General features: G+C 39.0%; 1 protein-coding gene across 1 annotated transcript in view; it reads right to left on the reverse strand.

The window, feature by feature from the left end:
* Positions 1-663: 663 nt before the first annotated feature.
* The window catches only part of LOC139740018 (TATA box-binding protein-associated factor RNA polymerase I subunit B-like), a 55844-nt gene continuing 31574 nt past the window's right edge, over positions 664-24933 (reverse strand). The window contains exons 6-13 of the mRNA XM_071650615.1: positions 8790-8848; positions 8173-8298; positions 6812-6923; positions 4779-4908; positions 3568-3786; positions 2955-3051; positions 2131-2237; positions 664-1469 (exon numbers count right to left, since the gene is read on the reverse strand). Of these exons, the coding sequence (XP_071506716.1) occupies positions 664-1469; positions 2131-2237; positions 2955-3051; positions 3568-3786; positions 4779-4908; positions 6812-6923; positions 8173-8298; positions 8790-8848 (1656 nt within the window). The remainder of the gene's footprint in view (positions 1470-2130; positions 2238-2954; positions 3052-3567; positions 3787-4778; positions 4909-6811; positions 6924-8172; positions 8299-8789; positions 8849-24933) is intronic.

The raw sequence follows: 24933 nt of genomic DNA on the forward strand, positions 1-24933 counted from the left end.
TTCAGCAGACACCAGTTTTAGGTGAACACAAACATACGTGAGTATAAGAAACACTTTTGTGCTGCAAATGTACAATCTTCCCCAGCAATCTTCTAAAGTCAGACTGCCTTATCTTTAGAAAACCACTGCTGTCAGACACAAGATACACAACAGAATGAGGGCAGATAAAAAGGAATAGATGATCTACACTTTGTCCAGTTAAAAAAAAAAAAAAAATCCTGCTGATTCAGACAACACTGTCACAATATGGACAATGGTGAACCCTTTGGGCGATACTTACTGAGGAAGGGGTGGGGGTGGGTGTGTGTGTGTGTGTGTGGGGGGGGGGGGGGGGGGTGTTAAGCTGCCATGCAAGGCGAAGCAAAGCTTGGCAGTTACAGGGAATTTGAGGAGAATGAAAAGCAGATACATGTAATGTGGGGCCAACGTACAAAGCCACATCAATGGGCGATACTGAAATTATTAGCTCAGTGGTGGTAAATCCAGCAGTACATGTAGCAGGTCAGAGACACTCTTCACCTGACAAACTGCTGTTCCCATAGTCCTTAGGAATGTGCTGAGATGCATTGATGAGAATACATATTATGCAATACTTCCAATGAAAAGTGCAGTACTGTATTGTTGACAAAATCATAATGACAAAGAAGGTTGAATCATTCACTGTCACTGTGAGAGATCAAATAGACCCTTTTCCAACTCGAGAATAGCTCTATGAATGTCTGTCCAGTTTAGCCCATAGAGGGCAGCACAGTGTTCCAGCAGCCACTGATATGATTTGTGGAATGGTCTGAAGGCTGCCGGGCTGGCCTCCCCGTCGAGCTCCGTTGCCTTGATGGCCCTCCGGAACTGGGCGGGGCTGTAGCGGAGGTAGCCCCCGTGACCCTGGAAGATGGAGCGGTCCACGGGACAGGGTTGGAAAGACTCGGCTTCTTGAAGTCTCTTCCAGGCCTCGTAGTCGATTGTTTCTCTCCGACGCATGTCATCCTCCCCGCAACTTCCAGAGGGCATCTCCATTTCAGATTCTTCCTGCTTCCTCTTCCTTTTCTTCTTCATCTTCTTCTTCTTCCGCTCGCCCGTCAGGTGGTCCTCATCCTTGGGATGTGGGGCATCTCCTCCCGCCGTATCCATGGCAGCCGCTGGTGATGCTGCACTGTCCAGTTGGATGCGGTGCCTCTTGCAGAACTTATCCAAGTTGACCAAATACTCCGTGCTCTGCCGAGAAAAATCCATCTGGCGGAGGTGTTTCTTTGAAAGCCAACAAAGACCAGCACTCCCTACGGGTGTGGTGACCTCATCGACTGGGGAGTCCTGCGACCCATGCCCACTGCTGCCATTTTGCCGCAACTCCTCATTCTCAGAGTCCTCCGTGACGTCCTCAGGTCTGGTTGCCGTGACAACATCAGCTTCTGCTCCATTGCTGGTTGGAAGGGCTTGGAACAGTCTCTGGAGTGTGTTCTTCATGTCAGTACCTGCAATACATGTAATAAGAACATTTGACAATACCAGCTTCTGTCTGCTTCTAATACATGAAAACAAATTATATAAAATGGCATTGCAATCTCTAGCCCTAGAATTCCTCCTCTTTTGTTGAAGACATCATATCTAGCACAACACGTGTATCTCTGCTGTATACATCAGAGATACTTAATTTTGCTTGTTTGCAGATATTTTTCTGCATTTATTACAAATAAATGTTAACAATAATAATGTGAGAACGAATTGACCAGATGATAAACAAATATTATGCAGTGAAAGTAGATATTCAATACAGAAAACCTTGTTTGATAGGATAAATACAATTGTAATTAATGCAGAAGGTGAGACTGTCATAAGTCATATGCTTGAAGCAATAGTAATAGTAGCAAAAAAAAAATGCATGCATAAGTAAATTAAAGTAAGAAGTGGTTGAAAGTGATTACTATTGACTATTCATACTCACTATGCTAAAATTAACAAGTGTGTCTTTTTGCAATGCATAAGTACACACATCAGGCACAAATCACAATACGGTGTCTACACTGTGTCTTCATTTACATTTATTGGAGATATAAAAAAGGAGGTAAGTTGGTTACAAATTTGATCCTTCAAGTGCAATTGAAGGTGGCACACAATCTCGGCTTCTGGCCTTACGTTGGTATTTCTTGAATTTGTTGAGCTCCGCCCGATTCGAGTCCAGCTGAAAGGTCTTGACGTGGTGATCGATGAACTTGTCAACATTTTTCACCTGTCTCACGTCACTGGAAGAGCATGAAAAGAAACAGTTGTCATATTGCCAATTTGCAGAATAATCAAAGAAATGGACAGTTTATTTGCTTCACGGCTGTTTAAATAGAAACCTATCTCCATAATGAGATCAAAATGGCAATGACAGACATGATAACATTCTGAACCAGTCCAGAATTTGATCCAATGAAATGAGAAAAGCTTTGTGAAAAACATTCACTTTCTTTAAAAACGAAACTACACATGAAATAAGTACTTTTTAACAAAATATCATGGCTGTGGGTGGCACTATGATAAAAAACATATTGTAGCTTTTCTACATAGTAAACATGCACTAAACATCTTAATAATCAAACTGCAATCATCACAGATGTATTAGACTCTAAGATAATATGGCATGTGGAAGACCTCTTACACCCTTGAGTTATTGTTGTTGCTGTTGTTTTAAATTCTTCATGATGCAGCATGCATAGTGGCTGGGCATTCAATTTTCAATTGCTTTCCGGAGAAGCAAAAGAGCAACCTCTAGAAGGGCATTTCATGGAGGATTTTGCCAAGATATTTTTTTTTTTTCTGACAAACTGTTTATAAGCTACTGAAATCCTTGTGTCTTATTGGTGGAGAGCAAATTTGTCCCAACAAAACACTTCATGAAATGCCCCCCTGGTTTATACGCAGAATTCAAAGTCATGAGAAGAGTCCTACATGGCACTTTGTTACACAGAACTGACCTTGGAGCGAGAAGGTCAATGTCCATTAGATGGCTCCTCTCATGAATTTTCCGTGCTGCCACCCACTCCTCCCACACAAAGGGCTGTAGCTTGCTGTCTAGTGAGGATAAGGTGAAATCATACTCAGAATAAAACGATGGGGTAATAATTAAGGACCAAACAAAAACCAGAGGGGAATAGAAGCATCCACAAAGATAATTAAGTTCCTCAGGCATTTCAAAGAAATGAAAATATATTTGAACGAAGTCTATGAACAGTTCCCACACAGCTACAGATCACATTAAAATGCATGATAAGTTCTCGCATGCTTTCTTCTATCAAAACTGCGACTCTTGTAATAATAGCATTGTTTACTTTCTAGTCATTATAGCCAAATTTATTGTTACCAGTCTGATTCTCACAAATATCACTGATTTGATATTGATGGAAATCACAGATTGACATCAGAAGGCAAAAATTGGTTCCACTGAAATAAAACTTGGCATTGAAGCAAGCCACTGATGAACATCAAAAGACAAAACTGGCTCCACTAAAAATAAATTTTGTTAAAGTTCTTTTTTATTCGCATGAAAGGGATTGACACTACACAATTTATTAAGGTCAACCTTCCTACCAGCTGGTAACTTAGATCGAAGCTCGCGACCAACGTTGGACAGTGCATTCTCCGTCTTATCATCAAGGCCCAGGGCAAGCTTGATGGCAATGATGATGTAGGCGAGGGCAGGGGCCTCCTCAGGCCAGGGAAACCAGGAGGAACCGGACCGTGGGATGCGGGCGAGGAGGTCCACCTTGTGACGGGTCATCAGCTGGTGGGTGTAACGGTGGAAGTCACCTGTGAACAAGGGATAATCCACACCATGGAGGCAAACTGTTAAACCAGAAACATCTGCGGCATGAAACTTTTGCAAATTGGAGCAAACAGCCTTTTTCATGGCATGAAACTTCTGCGAAATGCCACTGGCATTCAATGCATTGTGTAGACAAAAATTCTTGCATGTATTTTACTCTCGCGACTCTTGGCTCCTTCGCAAAAAGTTTCATGCATATGAAAATTTCTGGTTCAACTGTATGCAAAAATGCTAACTGATTTCAAACACAGAGTGGTATTTTCATAAATCAGCAATAGCTTTTCAGTTTCTTTAAGCAAAGACTAAAAAGGAAATCCAGAGAGAGCTAGGTGATGGGACAATGTGATGCAAATATAATTGAATTAGCCTAGCAAAAAGAATGCTATGGGAAAAAGGATGAAACTGATCTCCACTTCTTTCTCATGGGGAGGTCAGAAAAGGGGGGGGGGGGTCCATATATGCACTCAAAAGTGTTGGAAATAGACAACTTGTACTTCTGGGACACATGTTTAAGAAAGGAAAAGATAAGAACCACATCTCAATCGGATGCATGTCAGGAAAGTGAGACAAAGGTAGACAGTGAGAAACATTCCTCAGAAATTGAGCAAAAATGGGTAAAAAGGCAACTGAAAAGGCATTTGGCAAGAACGGGTCACAAGCCACAACCTCCTGCCCACTAATAAGGAGAGAGAGACGAATGAAAAATCCACGATCACCCACATTCTACTAGAAACTTGGAAGTGATGGAGATTATACAGTTCTCTTTTTCTAATTATACATTACATAGTGATAACATTGGTATGATCACAAAATACACCAAAAGTATGCAAGACGATTTCCCTTTTATTAATTTTGTTTGTCATATTTTTTATTGTTTTGTTTTGTGTCTTTTAACATACTTGATGATATGCTTCAAAACCAGCCTAACACTTTGAGAGATGAGATGTTAAACCACCGGCCCCACCCACCGTCTTACCAGGTAGGCCAAGGGAGACGATGAAGCGACTGATGACCAGCTGGAGGTTCCTTGGGGTCAAGGGTTCAAGGTCCAAGACCTTGATGAGGTGGGCAAGAGGGGCCTGCATCTGAGAGAGCCGCAGACTGCTCTGAGTGGGAGATGAGGTGAAGATTCGGCAAAACCTTAGAGTATACAAGTAAGCATTTTTAAAATGCTCTCATCATAAATACATGGTAGTAAAAACAGTCCACACACAGCCAAATCATGTTCATTAATCACTCTTTCAGCAGTCTGCATGTAATTTTTCTCCTGTATTCAAATTGATGGATTTCTTTTTTTCACCTGTAAACTTATCATGAAATATTTACCAGTTGAGGATGAGCTGATTTTGCTCCAACACGAACATCCCATAGAAACCTGCCCGAGTATACTTGGGACTAGTCCTCATCATCGGGTCAAGGAACTACGTAACTCACCTGTTTGTTCCAACCATAAATTACTCTTGAATTTCAGTTTTCAGGCATTAACTGCTGCCATGTTGGGCTAGTCTTGGGCAAACTTTCTGGTTTATGGGTACAGCCTTTTGACAAAGGTATGCATTATCTGTGAATGTGTCAGCAAACCAGTCTACTAAAAATGCAGTTCATCCCTGATCAAATTAGCATCATTAAAAATCTAGTTATCTTAACCTATTAAGTGCCCAGGCATTTATCCTCTCATCAATCTTTCCTTACAAGAGAGCCGCCTTGTGTTTGTCAATGTGCGTTGGTATGTGTGCATGTATGTGTGTATTACTCTGTCTTTTTTTTCTTTTTTTTACTACCGCTTAGGAAAATTGTTGTTGTTGTTGTTTTTGCTACTATATGTTTTTTCTGTATGAGGGGACTGCATTCTACAAGCTCTGCTTTTTAGCAGTCCCCTCCATTTCCAGCAATATTGTTTATGCATTTACCACAGTGACATAACAGTTATTTTTTGTATATCTGTTGATAATTTACCTGTATCTTTTTTACAATGTTATTTCTGTTCATAGCATTGTGGTACTGATTTTCTGACATCTGTGTATACGAATGTTTCATTGTACTTCCAATTATTTTGTTTGTTGGAAATGAAATAAATCAACTTGAACTTGAATTTATCTTACCTTGCTAAGCTTTTTCATCAGCATTCAATAATCCCTCCAAACTTCACCTAGTTATAAAGTTACATTTGTAGCTAGCCTACTAAGATAGAGCAATGTGCCTCAGTCCAACAGGAAGGCCAAGGCGACACAATTATCAGGGACTAGGTAATCTTTATTCATTGACAATCAATTCCAAGACGTCAGTGCCAATTGGCAAACAAAGCACAATAAGGGTTAAAGCTACTGTTTACCATTGGGAGCAGTGAGTTTAAAAATGTTCGAGTTATCATATTTGATGCAAATTTGTAGGTCAGTAGTATCACACATACATCCCAACATATAAAAATTGTGCAATAAAGCCTAAATTATTTAAGGAGATATCCCTATTTTTCTCAATAAACCATAACTGTAGACAGTAGAAACCATTCTAACTTTTAATTATTGTTCACATTTTTACACTGATGTGGTTGTTTCTATCCCTAACTCACATTTCAGAACTATTTTGAAGCACTAAAGCTGGATTTTGTTTCATCTGCAAATGGTAAATAAGTCCTTTAAACAGAAGGTCCTAGTTTCTTGACTCCTCTGAAAATGGCATCCAATTCTGGAAAGGTTTTCACAATAAATTATGACGGTGAATCCTTTTTGCTCATGCTGATTGCCCATATCTAAACCCAGCATGCAAACTTAGCATCCAACCACGCTTCACACCCATAAATTTTGATTTGGAATAGCTATGATTTTTCATATGAACAGAAACTCAAAAGACGTTTAGTTCGGGTAATAATGATAAAAGAGAAAAGCAAATTGTTCCATTCAGCTTTTGCGACAACCTCTACCAAATATCCTATCGGAAATTCCAAGCATCTGACTGATGTGGAAGCAGTGATAGCGATTGCACAGGGATGGGATGGTTTTCCCCTCTTACCGGTCGAGGGAGTCGGAAGAGCTGGCTTTCTCGCTGGGTGAAATTCTGCTCTATCCTCTGAGGAATGAGATCACTGGTGGCGTAATATGGCAGGCGGCCTTCCAGCACCCACCTGGGTTGAGAGAAGAGAAAGTGCTTGTGACAGGGTTCCTGCATCTTTTACATAAATGAATTCCATGACTTTTCCATGTAAGATTATAGAAATCCAGAACCTTTTTCAGACAGTAACTTCATGAAAACTTAAGAGGTTAATGGCAGATAAATGAAAATCTACTACTAGATAGTAGTGTCCATGTAAAGCGACAGTGTGTACAATCATATCACCCCGACACTGTCTGTAGTGAAAAAGTTAGTCCGATTTATTCGATGAAATTTTTTCCTCAAAAACAAAATTACATTGGAAAAAGAGAATATCCCTAAAAGGCAAAAAATACTCAAATTTCTAAATTTCCAAGAAAAATCTATAATTTTGCATTTTCTATGACTTTTCCAGGCCTGGAAAAATATTTTTGAAATTCCAAGACTTTTCCATGTCTTCCATGACCGCAGGAACCCTGTTGTGACATCAAGAATATCCATGCACCCTCAAAAATTGTTACAATCAATGCAATCTCTTTGATTTGGAGATCACCCATGGCTGAATAGCTGTGGCTGCTGAGGATACTATTATGACTTTGTTTCATGGTTTCTTCCAGCCTTCCATTTCATGTAGCAAGGTTTACCCATCTCTCCCACCCACCCCCCCCCCCCATAAAAAAAGTAAAGGGATAGATCTAAACAGTCATATTATACAAAATCAATGGTGCAATCAGCCGCAATAGCAAGGAAGCTCAGGAAGCAGGTTTACTGGCAATAGATGGCGCTAGATTATTGTGGCTAGATATGATTCAAATGCATTGGCTCTAAAAGGGTCAAGTGTTGGTATCTGGTTTATGTCCTCTCTGAGGGACACAGTGTCTATGCCTTTTACTAGAAGGACTGGTATGATAACGGTGACATGACATTTGCTCCTGCGACAATTGCTGCAGTCTTATTTTCTCCAAGGACTTCAGGTTAGGGTTAGGGTTGTGATAGGGTTTTAAGGTTTAGTTTGATGTGAGGATTAGAATTAGGGTTAGGGGTTAGGGTTATGCTTGTGGGTGGAATTTATGTCTGGCTTATCATGCAGATATTTCATAGGAGCAATTGTCGCAGGAGCAAATGTCATGGAACTTGTGATAACACACAACACTGCTCAGTTGTACTCAAACCTAAGCCTCAATCTTGACTGCAAGCAAACATGTTGCCAACCCAGGCCAGCTCAACAGCTTGTCACTGTGGCCACAGACCTTAGGAGTCACTGCCGAGACTGGTCTTTATACCTGAGAAGATCTGACAGGAGTACTGGTTCCCGCAGCCATCGGAGGGCCAGGTAGAGAAGGCAGATGAGGTGGTGCAGCCGGAATGAAGCGGATTTCTTGTCCTGAAATCTCTCTGCATCCAGGGGCCTGACGGGGAAAGAAAGGGATAAACTTGTCACTAATCGCTATCTCTTAAAAACATTTCTTTTATTCCTGCTATGCACAAACTATCACATGGCCTGATGTGGGAATAAGGATTAAATATTTCCAGTTTTATCATATCAAATGATTGAGATGAATTCTTCTTCAACCAATCTGGGACAAAAAAAAAAATGGGATTACCAAAATCAACATGTGCAAGTCAAATGCAAGTCATAAAAATTGAAATGTAATGATGTACAGGAAACAAAGAAATAGAAATTCAAATAACTCTCAGAAGAATGGGAATATGGCGTGGTCCAGCAGGAATTTAACCGAGGATATTCAACCGAAAATCCCAGCTGTGGAGTCTTATTTGCAGTAGCCGGAAGAAGAGTGTAATCTATGCAGAATATGGGATACTCAGACTGCATATTACCACTAGCAGGATGCCTACTGGTAATAGACTGTTTAGAAAATTATTGATAAGATGTACTCACTGTAATTTTTTGCAAGCACTGGAGTCCTTCTTCTTGCTGGAGGTCTTTTTAAGACTGCCCTGGATGGAAAGAGAGAAAGAGAGAGAGAGATTTGAAGTTTTATTTTATTACTGTAATGGCAGTCTTACACAGCATGACATTACAGTTTGCTTTCCAGTGATGTATTACAAGCATTGAGCAATTTGCACACTTACCAAGCGCACAAAACAAAACATTATGTTCATGCAAGGCATATGTAGCAGAGACTCAACTGTCCCAATTTTGGTGGATGATCCTCCTCGTAGACGCCATTTTCGCAAAAATCTCTGCTACAGCAGTCAGTATTCATGTGCAATATGTAGGAAGGTATGGTGTTTATAATCTAAATATCATCACCACTTCAGTCTTTTTACACAAAAATGTTTTCACACAAAAATGCTTTCACACAAAATCAAACATTTTTGTGTATGATCTAAAATACAGGACATAAAGCAATATAATGGTGCTGCTAGGATCTTTCCCTTGTGGGGTAAAGTCCAGGTCATGTTTGAAATGTCACGCTTCGGTCAGTGTGGCACTTTCATCTCACTAGCACAGTGATTAAGGCTCCCGTCCCTGCACTGAGCCGAGAGACCTTCCAGATTGGCAAAAAGAACTTGTTTGAAAACAGGTTCAGAGACGGGTTTCATGCTAGTCTACAAATTTGTTTAATATCTGAAAGCAATAACGAATCATGTCTTTTCATATCCGATCTTGCCAATCATTGCTTACAGGTGTCTTGTTTCCTTAAATTTTGATTGTGCCTGGAATGCTTTTTTCATCTAATTTTGCCCACTAACATACACATGTACATCTAAGAAGGCAAGGCTACGCGTCACCTTCCTTCACTTTTAGCAACAAACTGCACATTAGCTCTGAAAGCTGTGCAATATGTGTGACTGCCCGACCATCGAGTCAGCCACACAGCTGTGGAATGGGATGTCATTTGCAGCTTGATGTCGGCGACAGAGACTAATTTCAGCGTCTGAACACTCCCAACCTCTGAACATAATCAGAAATGCATCACAGAAACATGATTACAAAGGAGAGAATTCTCCCAGTCTGAAAGGAGACTCGGGCTACCCAGAAATCCGTCTCAAAATGGTTGTCAGTCGTCACATCAGCACTGATGCCTGACCAACTGCCATCAGAGTGGACGCCTCATCGCGACTTGGCCTCGAACCAGCCTGGGTGATGACGGCCAACTTAGCTTCTTCCCCAAGAATATATGTCCTTTGGAAGCAAAGGGTCCAAATGCTGAGGACAGCTGAACTCTCTGCTCAAACAACTCCAAGAACTTTTGGCAACGCAGTGAGTCAGAGTTGTGGGATCATACCAGTGCCCGATGGCAGGATTGAATTAGAATGATTAGACTGAACAATATGTTTCAGTTTCAAAACATCATCATCCGCATAAATATTTCCCCAATTGGACATGTGTTCAAAATCACAACTCTCTCAAAATCTCAACATGAATCAGGAGGTCCAAAGTCTTTTTCTACCTCCCTGCATGAATGATAGATTCAAAGCATTTAATACTTAATTCAAGTGAATCACACGGTATTTGTTGTTTTGTTTTCACAAATCCTTTCTGTAGTAATTCCTACAGTATGGCATTGTTGTAATTTCCTTTTTGTTTTCAAGTGGATTTAATAAGTTCAGATTTCTGGGTCGCATTCTTTTTCAAAATATGAAGATTTATTCTGACAAAACATAACAAAATATTCTAAGACTTTAGAATTCAGAGGGGAGTTAGTCAAGACAGCCAACTTTTTATGTGACTTTTGAACAGCAATCATTATTACTTTCAGGATCAATGTATGGTAAACTTCATCAGGGTAACTTGAAGAGACAGGTCATATACATGTGTATGTTTAGTTATATGAATACTAACAAATGACTAAGATAAATAACAGGTTTTTATTCATATACCAGCTTTTATTGCCATAGACTTATAGGTCACCTAAGTTTACACCCAATCATGGCTTAGCAGAGTCCTCGTTTACCAAATCAAAAAATCAAAAAGTTTGTCTAGCAGTCAATGGAGTTCATCAGAGGGAGGAGGAAATTAAAGAGTCTATTCTAGATTAACCACCATTCTATCCTTATTCACTGAAGTCAATGGAGTCAAATTGACCCCAAATTTTGAATTGAAAATGAAATTGGGTCCACCAGAGGGAACAGGAAAGAATCTGTTCTGGATTAACACACCATTTCTCTTCTTCCTATTCACTGAAGATGACACTGACTGACAGGGTCAGGGTTATCCCTGTGGCACTGACACAATCAATGACACTCCCCAATATCCAGCCTGGAGATTGGATACATGACCATCTCTGAAAATTTTGGACCATATTATCCCGTTTCAAATTGTGACCTGTTTTGTAGGGCGTGCTGGCATCATTCAGTTATCATTGCACTTTAGATGATATTTTCAGAGCCTCAATGCTAATATGATGGATATTGTTTCAAGACTTTTTTTCCGGTATATTTTGTACTTTGATTGCCTTCTGTTTGATGATGGAAATAAAGAATTGAATTGAAATGAATTGAATTGAACTGAATTGAATTGAATTGAATTGAACTGAAATGAATTGAACTGAACTGAATTGAGTGGAATGGAATGGAATGGAATGGAATGGAACAGAATGGAATGGACTGGAATGGAATGAAATTGAATTGAATTGAAAAAGACACACACACACACAGAGCTTTAACAATGGAATGGAATGGAATGGAATTTCGGAATTGAATTGAATTGAAAAAGACACACACACACAGAGCTTTAGCAATGGAATGGAATGGAATGGAATTGAATTGAATTGAAAAAGACACACACACAGAGCTAATGGAATGGAATGGAATGGAATTGAATTGAATAGAAAAAGACACACACAGCTGTAGTGTCTTGGTTGGCTATGGAGAGTATCCAGTGACTTTACACAAGCTCTTTCTGAGGGCAGCCTCTAAGTTTCCGTGCTATGAAGATGCAACGAACCCTCAAGCAAATTAGAGACATCTGTTTTCCACCAAGGTTTAACGTTTGCATTTCTGAATGAAAGAGTATACGCCGCCGAATGGATGGCGACGCACTCACAGCAAATACCACGGATGACATTACCCTTCAATGCATGTACACATGAAAACCATTAAGTCTTCTGGGTTATAAACTCGAAGCTGGCAGCTGTGATGCACAGTGATGGCTCCTCAGGACATCAAATTTTATCTCACCCGCCGCTGCCTGCCGCCGCTGCCGACTACACCACAGCTCAGTGAACCTGTCACAACCAATATCAATTACACTGACCCTTGGATATTAGTGGTGATACAAATCGTGGGTAGTTCAGGAAGTGACATAATCTAGGGATTCTGGCTTAAAAAAATCAATTCCAAAGTCAAAGCTGGCTAGCATTAGTTCACTTGATGTGGCATATTCAAGAGTCTGCTCTTCATTTTATATAACGATAGACAAGGAATAAGTTTGACCAAAAATAGAAAAGGGCAATATCATAGTGACAGATTGATAAAGGAGAATTATTCTTGTATCCTCGAGTGCGAAGAACTAACACAACTTGAGAATGCAGAGCTGAGAATCAGGCATTCTTGGAGTGGAGATGGAAGAGGTTCTCTTTTAGAACAAGACTTGATACTACATTTGTAATGGAAACTTTATAATAGTATCACATGACCAGTGCTTTGACTTGCAACTGCATCATCTTGTTTCTATTTCTGAGCTGTCAAACAGAAACTTTTTTTTATTCAAAAAGAGTGGAAATGTCAAAACATATAGGTGATCAAGTACAATGTACTTTAATCTTTATTGGTAGTGATTTATCTATTTCATTTATTTTTTTTGTTTTTTGTCATAACAGCAGCAAAACTGCAATAAACATAATTGATGGAATATAACTTCATATGAATTGATTATATTTAACAAGATGATAATAACTTTTTTTGTCATTTCAATTCAACTTGTTTGCTTGAACAGAATGTAGTTTTGGTAAAGTCAAAGTCTGCAGATCTATATGAGCATCTGCATCATCCAGCATAAATCTTTGCTTAAAATCATTAGTTCATAAATGCATTTTTATTTCCATATTTACTGGGTCATTATTTCCTTTTTCCTTTTACTTTTATGTATCATTATTATAATCATTGTCATATTTTGCTTTATTTTGGCAATTTTTGTATCTTGACATGGAATCTGCATTAGTAAAAGAAAACATGTCTATTTCCACATAGTACATACTATGTACAGGTTATACTATCCACTTGGGTGATGGGAATGGTGTAATTAATGTCTTTATCAAATAGATGATAACAGATGAAAGAATTGGCAAGTGAATGAATGAATAAATAAATGGTGGATAAAACCAAGGAGGAGTTACTGTATAAGTGGTTTCTTTCGCGGTGGTTTTATTTTCGCGCTTTTGCGCGCTTTGAGGTTGAACCGCGAATTTAACATCATGCGAAAATGTTTTGAACTCGTGGCTTGTTACAAAGCTATCATTACCGACTGCGAATTTAAACACACGCGAAAAAGTCGGCACCGATGGAAACCGCGAAAGTTTCTGTACGCGAAAGAAACCACTTTTACAGTAACATAAAATGAACCAAGAAATGAATGAATAGAAATACATTAAGAGTAATACATCTTTGCAATAAGATATGAATGAGAAATCACTTTTCATCAGTCCGTGGCAACATATTATAATACAGCAAGAATCAATTGCTTTCAGAAAGCAGTGTTTTACTTAAAATCTCTATCACCCATGGTAACAAAGCTAAAGGGCACCAAAGACATGGAGGGGAGATGAAGTGTAAAGGTGAGGGAGAGGTTTCCTTTCTCCTACTGTGACCCTGATTATCTACTGCTTTCTTGAGGGGATGCCTTCCAGGTACATTTGCAAGGCTTCCAAGGGCATTTTCACAACTGACTTGTCACAGTCCAGCGCTTGAAATTCATCCCAATGAGCCATGGCGACGTGGAATTATCAATTCCCGCCAGCGAGCCTGGATCTTTTCAACTTCCAAGGTTGGCTTTTTTTCCCCCCTCTCCTTATACTCTCTTCACTTTCTAAGTTTCTCCTTCCTTGCAATGGGTCTGGTTATCTTCACTTTCCAAGTTCTTCATTTTTTTATTACATTTTTTTTTTTTTTGTGATATGCTGGTGTTGTTGTTGTTGTTGTTGATTTTTTTTTTTTTTGTTCTGTTCCAGGACACAAAGTTTACAAATCCTGAGTAGGCTTTAATACTACAGAGAATGTGCGCGTGAAGACCATCGATAGTAATTCCAGCATGGACAAAAGAAATCTTGTGAAGAGAAAGATTGCAATGTAGTCCATTCCTTGACTGAAATGTATACATTTTAAGTCAGGGAAAATTCAAAGGCATCATAAGGATTATATTTGTGTTTCTCATGCTTCTAAACAGGTAAAATTTAATCATGAATTGAGGACTTTAAATGCTTTTTTCAAGACATGACGATATGATCTAATATTTGATGTAGTATCTTGCAGAATTAGGGAAACCTGGCAGCTTTGAGAACAGAAAACAGCAATAAGCTTGCCGAAAATATTTCTACAATGAAGAGAAACATTAAAAACATCAGAACACTTTTGTAAATAGATACCGATTGAATCTTTTCTTCTTGAAAGTGTTTTGCGCTTAATATGGAAATGTGTAAAGACTGTCAAAAAAAACAAAAAAACAGTGAACAGTTGTGAGATTAAAGCATCTTTGTCTGGCATGGTCATGCATGTGACTTGATATTGCAAAGTAATTGTCTCCAGAGTTATCAGTAATGGAACAGTTGGATTTTTAAACTTTACTGCAGCCTTGCCACATTGCCATTAATCTTGCTATGTTCTGTTTTAAGTGCACTGTGCTCTATCTTTGACAATAATTGTCTAGATATGTTGGACTTCACAAGTCATTTACTTGTAACTGGCTGGAAGCCCAGTTATATTTGACTCTAGAGATTCTTATAGTGTATCTCTGCCAAGGAGGTTAAATGTGTTTTTATCAGTGTTGGTTTGTTTGTTTGTCTGTTTGGAAAATAACTCAGAAAATTGTAAAAGGTTTTTTTAGAGGAATAGTCAATAATGACACAAGTAACAGATGATTAATTTTGGGAATTTGTATGAATTTTGAAGGGGCTTTTTATCCTTTGGCAAATAGGGTCAATGAACCTGGGAGTTCAAGTGGCATGTATTTGAGGCTTGCACATACACTAAAGCATGTGCTCTGCTGCAGTAAGCTGATGAGGTTAACACAAGGCTTCTTTATCATTGGTAAATTGGGCATTTCTTTTTTTTTTAAGGTATCTGTGTATGGGTGGAGATGAGCCACTCTCTGAGCATTTTTCTAGTTCAATAAGCTCCTTACCCATATGATACTTGTTTTAGGATTTTTCAGCCTAGAGGTATAGGTTGAAACAAGCGAATGAAAAATGACAGGAGATGCAAAAAGGAAAGAAGTAAGCCAGAGTGATATGATTTTTCTTTTTTCAAACGGTCAAGAAAAAGAGACAAACGACAACGAAAATCTTGATGTTGACAGCCTACGACTAAATATCTGCCAATCACCATCCAGATGACACAGATGCTTTGGGATTATCTAACCATCTCCGGCTTGCGCTTTGATGCGACAGGCCGGAGGGCGATTTCAAGGGGCTGTCACGGTGTACGAGGGCGAGGGTACTGGATGTTTACTGGAGGTAAAGATGATACTCGACATGACAGCAGGCATGAATGTAAAGATGCTGATTGGAGGGAGTGAGTGATGCACATGCCAAAAGGATAAGATGACCAGTTGCTAGGTTATCCTTGGCTTAGGCTCATAGAGTGCCATCTAATTTTCCAGCCAGCATAAAAAATGACAGATGGGACTATTAAGAAGAGTGGAAAGTGTGCTATAATGTGAAAACCTGAAAGACATTTGCCATCCACAAACACAAACAAACAAACAAAATAACGGAATAATTCTTTGTTAGATACCAATATCAATGTCATCATAATTATCTATAAATCATATCAATATCGGGGATATATCATTGTTTCCACTTAAAATTTGTACTTTTGGAATGTGTGACCCTGATTCACAAAACAAACAAAAAGTCGCAAGACATGAAATTTTAGTCAAGAGCATAATCTGAAAGAGCAGACTTAAAGCTTTAAATTAATGTATAACTCAAAGAAAATGGACTCTCCTAACCTATCTAAATATTGGAAAGAAAGCACACACTCAGAGGAAAAGTGTGAACTGAGAAAGAGGCTCTGAAGTACAGTGTCTATCCAAGCGCTTAATCTTTACCAAGCTGTGCTAGCTGTGTGATGAATGGGACAAAACAGGATGTAAACCGCTGGAGTAACAACAATGAGGACATTCACTCAGATCACATTGAAATTAAGCATGCCTTATTAGCATACTCTGTTCTTAATTAATGCCAACTTTTAAAGCAGTAGCATTATCCTTTCAAAAGTTATAGGAGTTGAATGTGGTGAGTGTGTACAAGGTTTTTCAGAAATGAAAAGAGGACTCTAAAGACACACTTAATCACACTATTCTGCCACAAAATGTTCGAGATAAAGTGCTAGAAAACACACTTTCCTGCCCGTTTTATGATCCCAAATTTTAGCATAATGTAGAAGAAGACTTGCTCTTCCAGAAAATATGAAAAAGTCATTTCACCTATTTTCAGTCCTCACACAAAATCAGTGTGTGCGACTTTTTGTTCGTTTTGTGATGCACGGTCACATATAGTTATTTTATTCTGCCTCTATTACTGCAAAGCAAATCCCATCCAGACACTTTCATTCCAGTAATCATGATGCCGCAACATTGCCTGCATACCGGAACTATTTTCACGATTGATAAAAAGACAAACAAACTAAAAATAGAACAAAACCCTGCTTCTAACATCGTGTCACAAAAATGAAACTCAGGACCTCTTCTGTCGCCAGTCTGAAATAGTAAATGTGCCTATCAACATATTTTGGACAGTCATCTCATTACTCACAGATTTGTATGCCAGTGCCTAAGCTAGTAGTACACTGTAGTAGTATTAAGACAATTCTTTTCCTTCTGACAAATTCAACAAGCTCAGGAAAAAAACTTTACCATCTACACCAAACTACACTAAACATTAAAATGGGTTTGTATAAATAAATTGATAACAATTTTCAGGATAGCATGGAGTAACCACACACACACAGCACACACTTCTTGATCTGTTGGGGTCTTATTTACATTGGCCTCATAGTTCCACTTTGTTTTCATTCTTTGTTATGATTCCATGGTTAATAGTTTTACATTCAGACAAAAATACAAACACTTTGTACTTTTGAAAGTATTCTAAATGAGAGATTTCAGAGAATGACTGATGCCCAATGAACTAAAATAGTGAAATTGAAGCCTTCTTGTAGCAACCACACCTCATTACCTTTTTACTTATGGAATGACTCAAGAGGATAATACATTGTATCATTCCTACCCTTGTAATTTTCCCATTCTAACAATCATTCACAAACATTAAATCTTATATTTGGAAGAGAATAAAGCCCAGACAAAAAGTGGCCGAGATTGTTCTGAAGTCTAAGAGAAAAAGAAGAAGATTTGGAAACCAAGATACTGAAACTGTTGTAGCTAACTGTTGCAATGAAAGTCTTTTATTTTGAAACATCTAGGGCCTACTTGAAAGGAAATATCTTGTTCCAGTTTTCACATGCTTTGCATTTTAGATAGGAAAACAAGCTTGTTACAGCATTGCTCACCCATTACATTTGATCAAGAAGTCCTTTGGCAGAACCCTCAAGCTTGCTGACAATCTATAATACTAACTGCCTTTGAGAACTTTAAAACTACCCCAAGGCATTTCAAATATTTCCCTTGTTGCACTTCATACTGCATAAAGAAAAAATAAGAATTTTGCAACAAGAGTTTCAGACATCATTTATTGTTTTGTGTGGAAACCTTGGCTGGAATGTTGGCGAATGCTTGTCGACTGGAGTAATGAAGTGTCGCTAAATGAAAAAAAGATGGGGGGGGGGGGGGGGGTAACGGAGGATGTCATTAGACACAAAATGACCCCATCAGCAGGCAAGCATCCCAAGTCGAAACTGACACGTGTCCGGTTCATGAGCTATGTACCCTGCAAATGGCCAGCGAGTCATGAAATGAGTGTCATGTGGGACAATCAACCAGGATATGCGTCCGCGCCTAATCAGTCTTGATCGGCTAAAAATCCGATCCGACATGCCTTTCCATAAAAACTGTACTGGTGACTGGGAAGAAAGAGATGTGCTGAATCTGAGGCACCTCTTCCTTCAAAGGCGACTTATCATTGCTGGCATTTCTAGCACCGACCTCATCCTGAAGTGTTTCATAAGGAGCATCTTTGCAGAGAGAGAGAGAGAGAAGAGTTATTAGTACTTTGACAGGCCCCCCCCCCCCCAATTCCAAACACCAATGATTGTTAGTATAAAGAAGTGGAGCTTGACTAAAAATCCAAACATCGTGGAACCTTGTGGTATTCAAGACAAATTTCTTTCATCTTCTTCCTGCCACAGAAGCTAGAGCTGTCAGTTCCATGGATACCATCATGTACATTTGATTTGATTTGATTTGATTTCTGCATTTTTCCAAACAAACATAATAATAGCATATAAATGCTTTGATACACAATGAAAGCAAGAAGTGACACACACTACAATCCTACATTATTCTGTCAGCACATAAGTACATCAGTAGATTTTTTATACATGTTTTCCAAAATGAGACAAACACAAAAAGAGCCACGGATCTTGATGGATGGCGGGGAATGGTAAGTTGGAAAAGGATGCAAATTTGTCTCTCTAGGAGTCTCTATATTTCCCTGTCTCCTCCACATTGTGTCTGTTGGTCCATCTCTGGACACATCAAGGGACATCATCTGCCCAGATACAAGCAGAATACTTCAAGATTCTAACACTAGGCCAGTTTATTGCATATCAAAATTTAAAAGGATATTTTCATGAAGAACCCAGTAATGAGTTGGTCAACACAGCCAATCCTACGACAAACACTAAAAATGTAGCTTGTACATTGTAAAATGTCAGTGTAAAACATTTACCCTAAACCCTCACGTCAAATGCTACTTGCACTGACAAACTTTTGAACTATTATAGTAGCGTGTATGAATGTTTGTTGGTTGGTTGGTTTAAATAAGCATACATACATAAAAGTGAGTCACAAGTTAGACAGCTTTTCAAAATAATATGATACTTGGACTGAAAGACATTTTCCTGAAATGGTTAAAAAAAAAATGACAGTCTTCATCACGAGAGGAGGCTCATTTTCATTGCAAAATATAATTACATCAACATTTGCAATGTTTGACCTTTCCATTCCAGGATTCTCTAATTTTAATGATAGCACATTCATGACAAAAATTTGGAGATTGGACCAAATCCTCAAATCCACAGATGACAACCACACTCTGATATATCAATTTCTGGTAATGTTTTGGATTAGCACGGTTGCCTAGCAACTTTCATTTGCCTAGCAAGACTTTCCTCATGTTGCTTTTTTTTTTTCACAATTAATCTGAATGACCCAAAGTTACAATTTTCTTGGGTGAGAACCATGAAGTGTCCTTGGCAGAGTTTTGTGATCTGCCTTGCAAGCTCTATCGGCTATTTGTCCAGCAAAAACTTGAACAGACTAACTCAGCCGCACAGCTTAAATTGAATTATAAAGCGGCTGTCAAGATGACTTGCTGAAATCAGTGAAGTAGCAGGAAATCTAGGTGAACACGTTGTGAGACTAAGGCCAATGCACGACCATCAAGCACCACCCTGGAGTGGACTCTAGTTTACTGAGGGTTTATTCATCCTGTTAAGTTTGCCCCATTTTATTTCTTTTTTTTTCTCCAATATGGGCTATGATAAAGGGCCTATAGGTTATTGCATTGCCTGAGTCATAGTTGATAGACTGACCTTTATTTTCGATACAAACAAGACACAATATGAGGTTAAATCTGCCCACCTCATAAAAAGAAAAAATCACATAAATGACAGATGTCCAAAAAAGTTTGTTAGTGAAATTCTTAGTCCATATTGCTCTACATCTGAACATGATCCAAATAGAATTCATCTTGTCTATTGAAACAAAAGGCAAAAAGAAGGGAACAAAAGTAAGATTAGAGATCTTCCATATGTGACCATGCACCACAAAACCAACAAAAAGTCGCCAGACATGGATTTTTAGTTAAGGGCAGACTCTGAAAGAGCAGACTCTAAGCTTTAAAATGATGTATAACTCAATTCAAATGGATTCTCCTAACCTATATAAATATTGGAAAGAAAGCACACACTCTGGAAAAGTTTGAACTGAGAAAAGAGGCTGTGAAGTACAGTGTCTATTCAAGCGCTTAATCTTTACTATAAAGCTGTGCTACCTGTGCCATGAATGGGACAAAAAACATGATGTACACCACTGTAGCAACAACAATGAAGGGATTATCAGATTAAGCTGAAATCGGACATGCTTTATTAACAAATTCTGTTCATGATAAATGTCAACTTTCAAAGCAGTAGCATCATCCTTTCAAAAGTCATTAGAGTTGAAAGTGAAGAGTATGCACAGGATTTTCAAGAAATGAAAAGGGGCCTCTAAGAAAAACCTGATCACACTACTCTACCAAAAAAAGAAACCCCTGAAAACCCACTTTCCTATTCAATTTATGATCCCAAACTCAAGAAAAATGTAGAAGAATAGCTCTTTCAGAAAATATGGAAAACTCACAATTGACTCGGTTGACCCGTTTCACCTTTTTTGAGTCATCACATAAAATCAAGGGGTGCGACTTTTTGTTTGTTTTGCGATGCACGGTCACATATGTGCACAACAGTGAAAAATTCACTTTATTATGAGATGCATTGATCTTTTGAATGCATTTGCCCACAAAGCTGAAATACAAATATACATAAACCAATAACAAAAACAAGTGTGATGTTTTATAGAGGAGGCTTGAAATGAATGTAGACTTGTTGCTAGGCAAACTCTTATTCATATGCAATGCAATCCTCCCACCCCCCCCCCCCAATTTGAATTAATAAGCCAAATCTTAACCCATGTGTGCATACACTGATAGTGTGATTGGGTAGCGCCAAGATAGAGAGTCAAATCAATGCATGTACAAGTACATTTCCTCAGCCCTGATTTGGTTGATAAATACTTTGAATGAGTTCAGAGCCAAAAATTGAGTGACAGTCCTCCTCTTATCACTTTCTACATCATCCTCTACATGGCAACTCATTGTTGATATGACACACAGGAACAATAAAGAACTACAGAGTTCAAAACTGAACTTGAATAATGCACACATACTGACAAACAAACAAACAAACAAACAAACAAACAAACAAACAAACAAACAAACAAACAAGACTCGAAGGGGTAGGTGCTAAAAGTCGGTCACTATAATTGGTTCGTAAGTTTTACCAGAGCCATTCCCACTCATGTTTACTCATGACACTAACTCTACAAGAGGGGAAGCCAAATTCTCCAAGGAGAGGTAATTGTGCCACTGAGGCATGTGTCTTTGTGAGTGTGTGTGGGTGTGTTGTTTGTCTGTCAATATGTGTTTGATGACAGTATACTGAAGTATTGAACTGGAGCTGCTAGCTGATCAGTTGGATCTGAATGACATGGGACAGCGAGAGGGAGAGATGCACACACCTCTAACTGGGTGTCATACTCACTTCTGATTGGCTGTTATCCACCTACACTCATCTATTGCAACCCTAGACACCCTGGATACCGCATCATCTACATCCCCTCCCTCTCTCTCCCCCTCACTCTTCATAAAGGATGCCTGTGTGTAAGGATTTAGGAGTCATCTCGCAGCCAAACTAGCTCTTCCTAACTTTTTTAATACTCTCTCTCTTTATTTCTTCCCTCCCTCAAAAAACTTGGCCACATTATTTTCAGACAGTGCACACCTACATGTCAAAAGCTTCTCAGACGGTTGTGAGCTGACTGCATCAGGAAAGAGGTTGATAACTTCTTGATTACTTCTATTTTCTTTCGATTGAGACTCCACATGAGTTTTGTTGCCCGTGTGGGAGAGTCCTACGAGTCCTTGGAACTAGGGTATTTTGGAGCTGGAGATATTGAGGGTGGAGACATAAATAGAACAGCATTCATGTGTTGAAGCTGAACTAGTTGGGGTGATCAGCGGGGTGCTTCCAATCCAACGTGCGTGGAGTTCATATTTGTCCCGTTGCCCTATTGGACATCGATTGCTGATTCTACCTCTGCCCATCTGCTGGCATGGACATTCGCTTGAATTATCTACCTGTCTGAATTATAAGCTGCAATCAAGTTTCAGGTAAGATCTTTCGTCTATCTGAAGTAGAACTGTTTTGTATTACCAGTGCATCTTTGATATCACGATATTGCTTTGACCGATGAAATATTTGTGGAATTACTTTCTCTGATTTAAAGATAATTCTTCCATTGCCTAAATCCACTGGGACATACAGGGTACTTTGAATTTCTATTTCTTCCATCGCCTTAATCCACCGGGACATACAGGGTACTTTGAATTTTTATCAGTGTTTGAGAACCCCTTTCTTTCATGAGGTGAGGGTTTCCCTAGAATGACATCAGTAGGAAAAGTTTACTTATTTTTATTTCTGGAAAAGTGAGCAAAGAAAATGGGATTCCATCGGGATTCGAACCCGAGACCTCCGGATTGCTAGACCGGTGCTCTACCGACTGAGCTATAGAAAGCCCTAGTACAGTGTTCGTCCCAGAAACCCTTAATTCTCAATGCTCGGGTGGTCAGAAGCTATAGCAGTGTGTTTGTTTGTAACACACACGCACACACTTGAACCTGGCATAAACCCGAAGGATAATTCAACTTGGGGATAAATGCGAGGGATCACCGAAGTGATGCAGCTTTTTGAGTTTGTAACAAATAAAGACAGAATTTCTGGTCAGTTTATTCTGTCTTTATTTGTTACAAACTCAAAAAGCTGCATCACTTCGGTGATCCCTCGCATTTATCCCCAAGTTGAATTATCCTTCGGGTTTATGCCAGGTTCAAGTGTGTGCGTGTGTGTTACACACAAACACACTGCTATAGCTTCTGACCACCCGAGCATTGAGAATTAAGGGTTTCTGGGACGAACACTGTACTAGGGCTTTCTATAGCTCAGTCGGTAGAGCACCGGTCTAGCAATCCGCAGGTCTCGGGTTCGAATCCCGATGGAATCCCATTTTCTTTGCTCACTTTTCCACTAATAATTTATATTCTTTCTGGTCAGTTTATTCTGTCTTTATTTGTTATTTTTATTTCATTAGACTAAGAAGAGAAAAATAACCTTAGTAGGTATCCTTACACAGCATTTTTAAGAAGTATATGGATGAGAAAATGTTGAAAAGGTCATCGCAGTCTCCCTTCTGTTTTCAACATCAAATTTTTGCTTGAAGAAATGAACACAGCATCTCAAAATAGCCACACAAAAAAATGAAGAGAAGATGTAGAAGAAAAATAGAAAAATCTGAAGGGGAAAAAGATAGAAGAAACAGAAGAAAAAAGAGGAAACTTGGTATAATGAAGAAATAGTTGAAAGAATAAAAATCTTATTCATGAGAGGAACACTGATGAAATAGGTTCTACCCAACACTTGCAATGCAGAAACAATTCTGCCCTATCTCATTCTTGTGCCCAAGATGTGCTGGCCTAAACATTAACTTTTATATGAAAATATCACTAATGTAAATTTTCCAGAAAAAAACAAAAGGGTGATATATCCTCAGCTCAAAGAAGATCAACAAAACAATTTGAAGTTCTTTCATTATGTGTAATAAAAACGTTGCTCCTACAAACTAAGAAAACACAAACAAAATTGTTCCCTTTTTATAGGGGGGGGGGGGGAGGGGGCATAGTGCAGATACTCTCTTGCACAAATCTGATAAAAATTCATAAGCTGCAAGGACGTAAATACCAACTCTTTCCTGGTACTGCAGCAATGTCAGAAGCACTGTGTCATGCGATCCTGAAAAATGTGGGTCGAGAAATACATGTTCATGAAAAATATGGAATGTATGGAATATGATAACATGCAGGGTTGGCCTTGGCTTTGTGGTCGTAACATTTCGACTCACATTCTGCTGCAAAAGGTCACTGGGCACAGCATGTTTTCACAGCCAGCAGACCTCGATAGTGTGTTACGAAGAATTTTTTAATCAAATCATGTGCTCAAGTGCAACAAATTCCTATCACATGATCATGTTGGCCAGATTGCAATCTAATTAAGAGCCAGAAATATGAATATTGGGGGGGGGGGGGGGGGGGCAAGGGAAGGGGGTCTAGCACGAAAGGAAATGGGGGGAAAATCTAATAGTTCAGCACAAAAAGAGGAGGAGGGATGGATTTGAAAGGCAGGGAAGTGCATGCAAGATTAACCTGCAGAATAAGCCAGTTTCTGAATGGAATAAAGTTTTATCGCTGACGGGCAAAGATTGCCGAAAGGAAGAATGGGAAACATGACATTGAAAAGTTACTTCAGAATAAAATTATAGGCGATAGACCGAGAGAAATACTTTAACATATCACAAAATGGGTTTGCAATGGATTTCCATACTCAACTGGCAGTTGATAAACTTATCATCAATCTAGAGAGAGAGGAAAAAAAGTATTTCGAACTCCTGACATCAACCTGGTCCGCATCCTTGACAGCACATTAGAAGAAAACAAATGCAGGCCTGTAGATGGATAAGCCCTCCAGGAAACTAGAATAATTGGTCCATTTCTATCTCAGTCTGACCACCACAGAGTTCTAAGAGTTCAGGGTTAGATCCGAGTCTGACATGAGGAGTAAGTCTTCTTACCTATTTCCTCTTCCTACAGTCCCTTTAATATCTTTTTAAAAACATATCCATGGAGCCAAGCATGGGAAAAACCATCACCTGGATGATAAAAAGTTTTCTATAGAAGATCCATCATCAGAGATCCAATTTTTTTTTTCTTTTTCTTTTTTCAAATCAGGTAAAAAGACTGAGAGACATGGGACAGAAATGATTTTGGTATTGTAGAAGGCAAACATTTACCATGTCCAACAAACATTCCATTTGT

Source organism: Diadema antillarum, unplaced genomic scaffold, assembly GCF_040938485.1.
Source record: "Diadema antillarum isolate AM-2024a unplaced genomic scaffold, OU_Dant_1.0 seq00000825_RagTag, whole genome shotgun sequence".
NCBI classification, from domain to species: Eukaryota; Metazoa; Echinodermata; class Echinoidea; order Diadematoida; family Diadematidae; genus Diadema; species Diadema antillarum.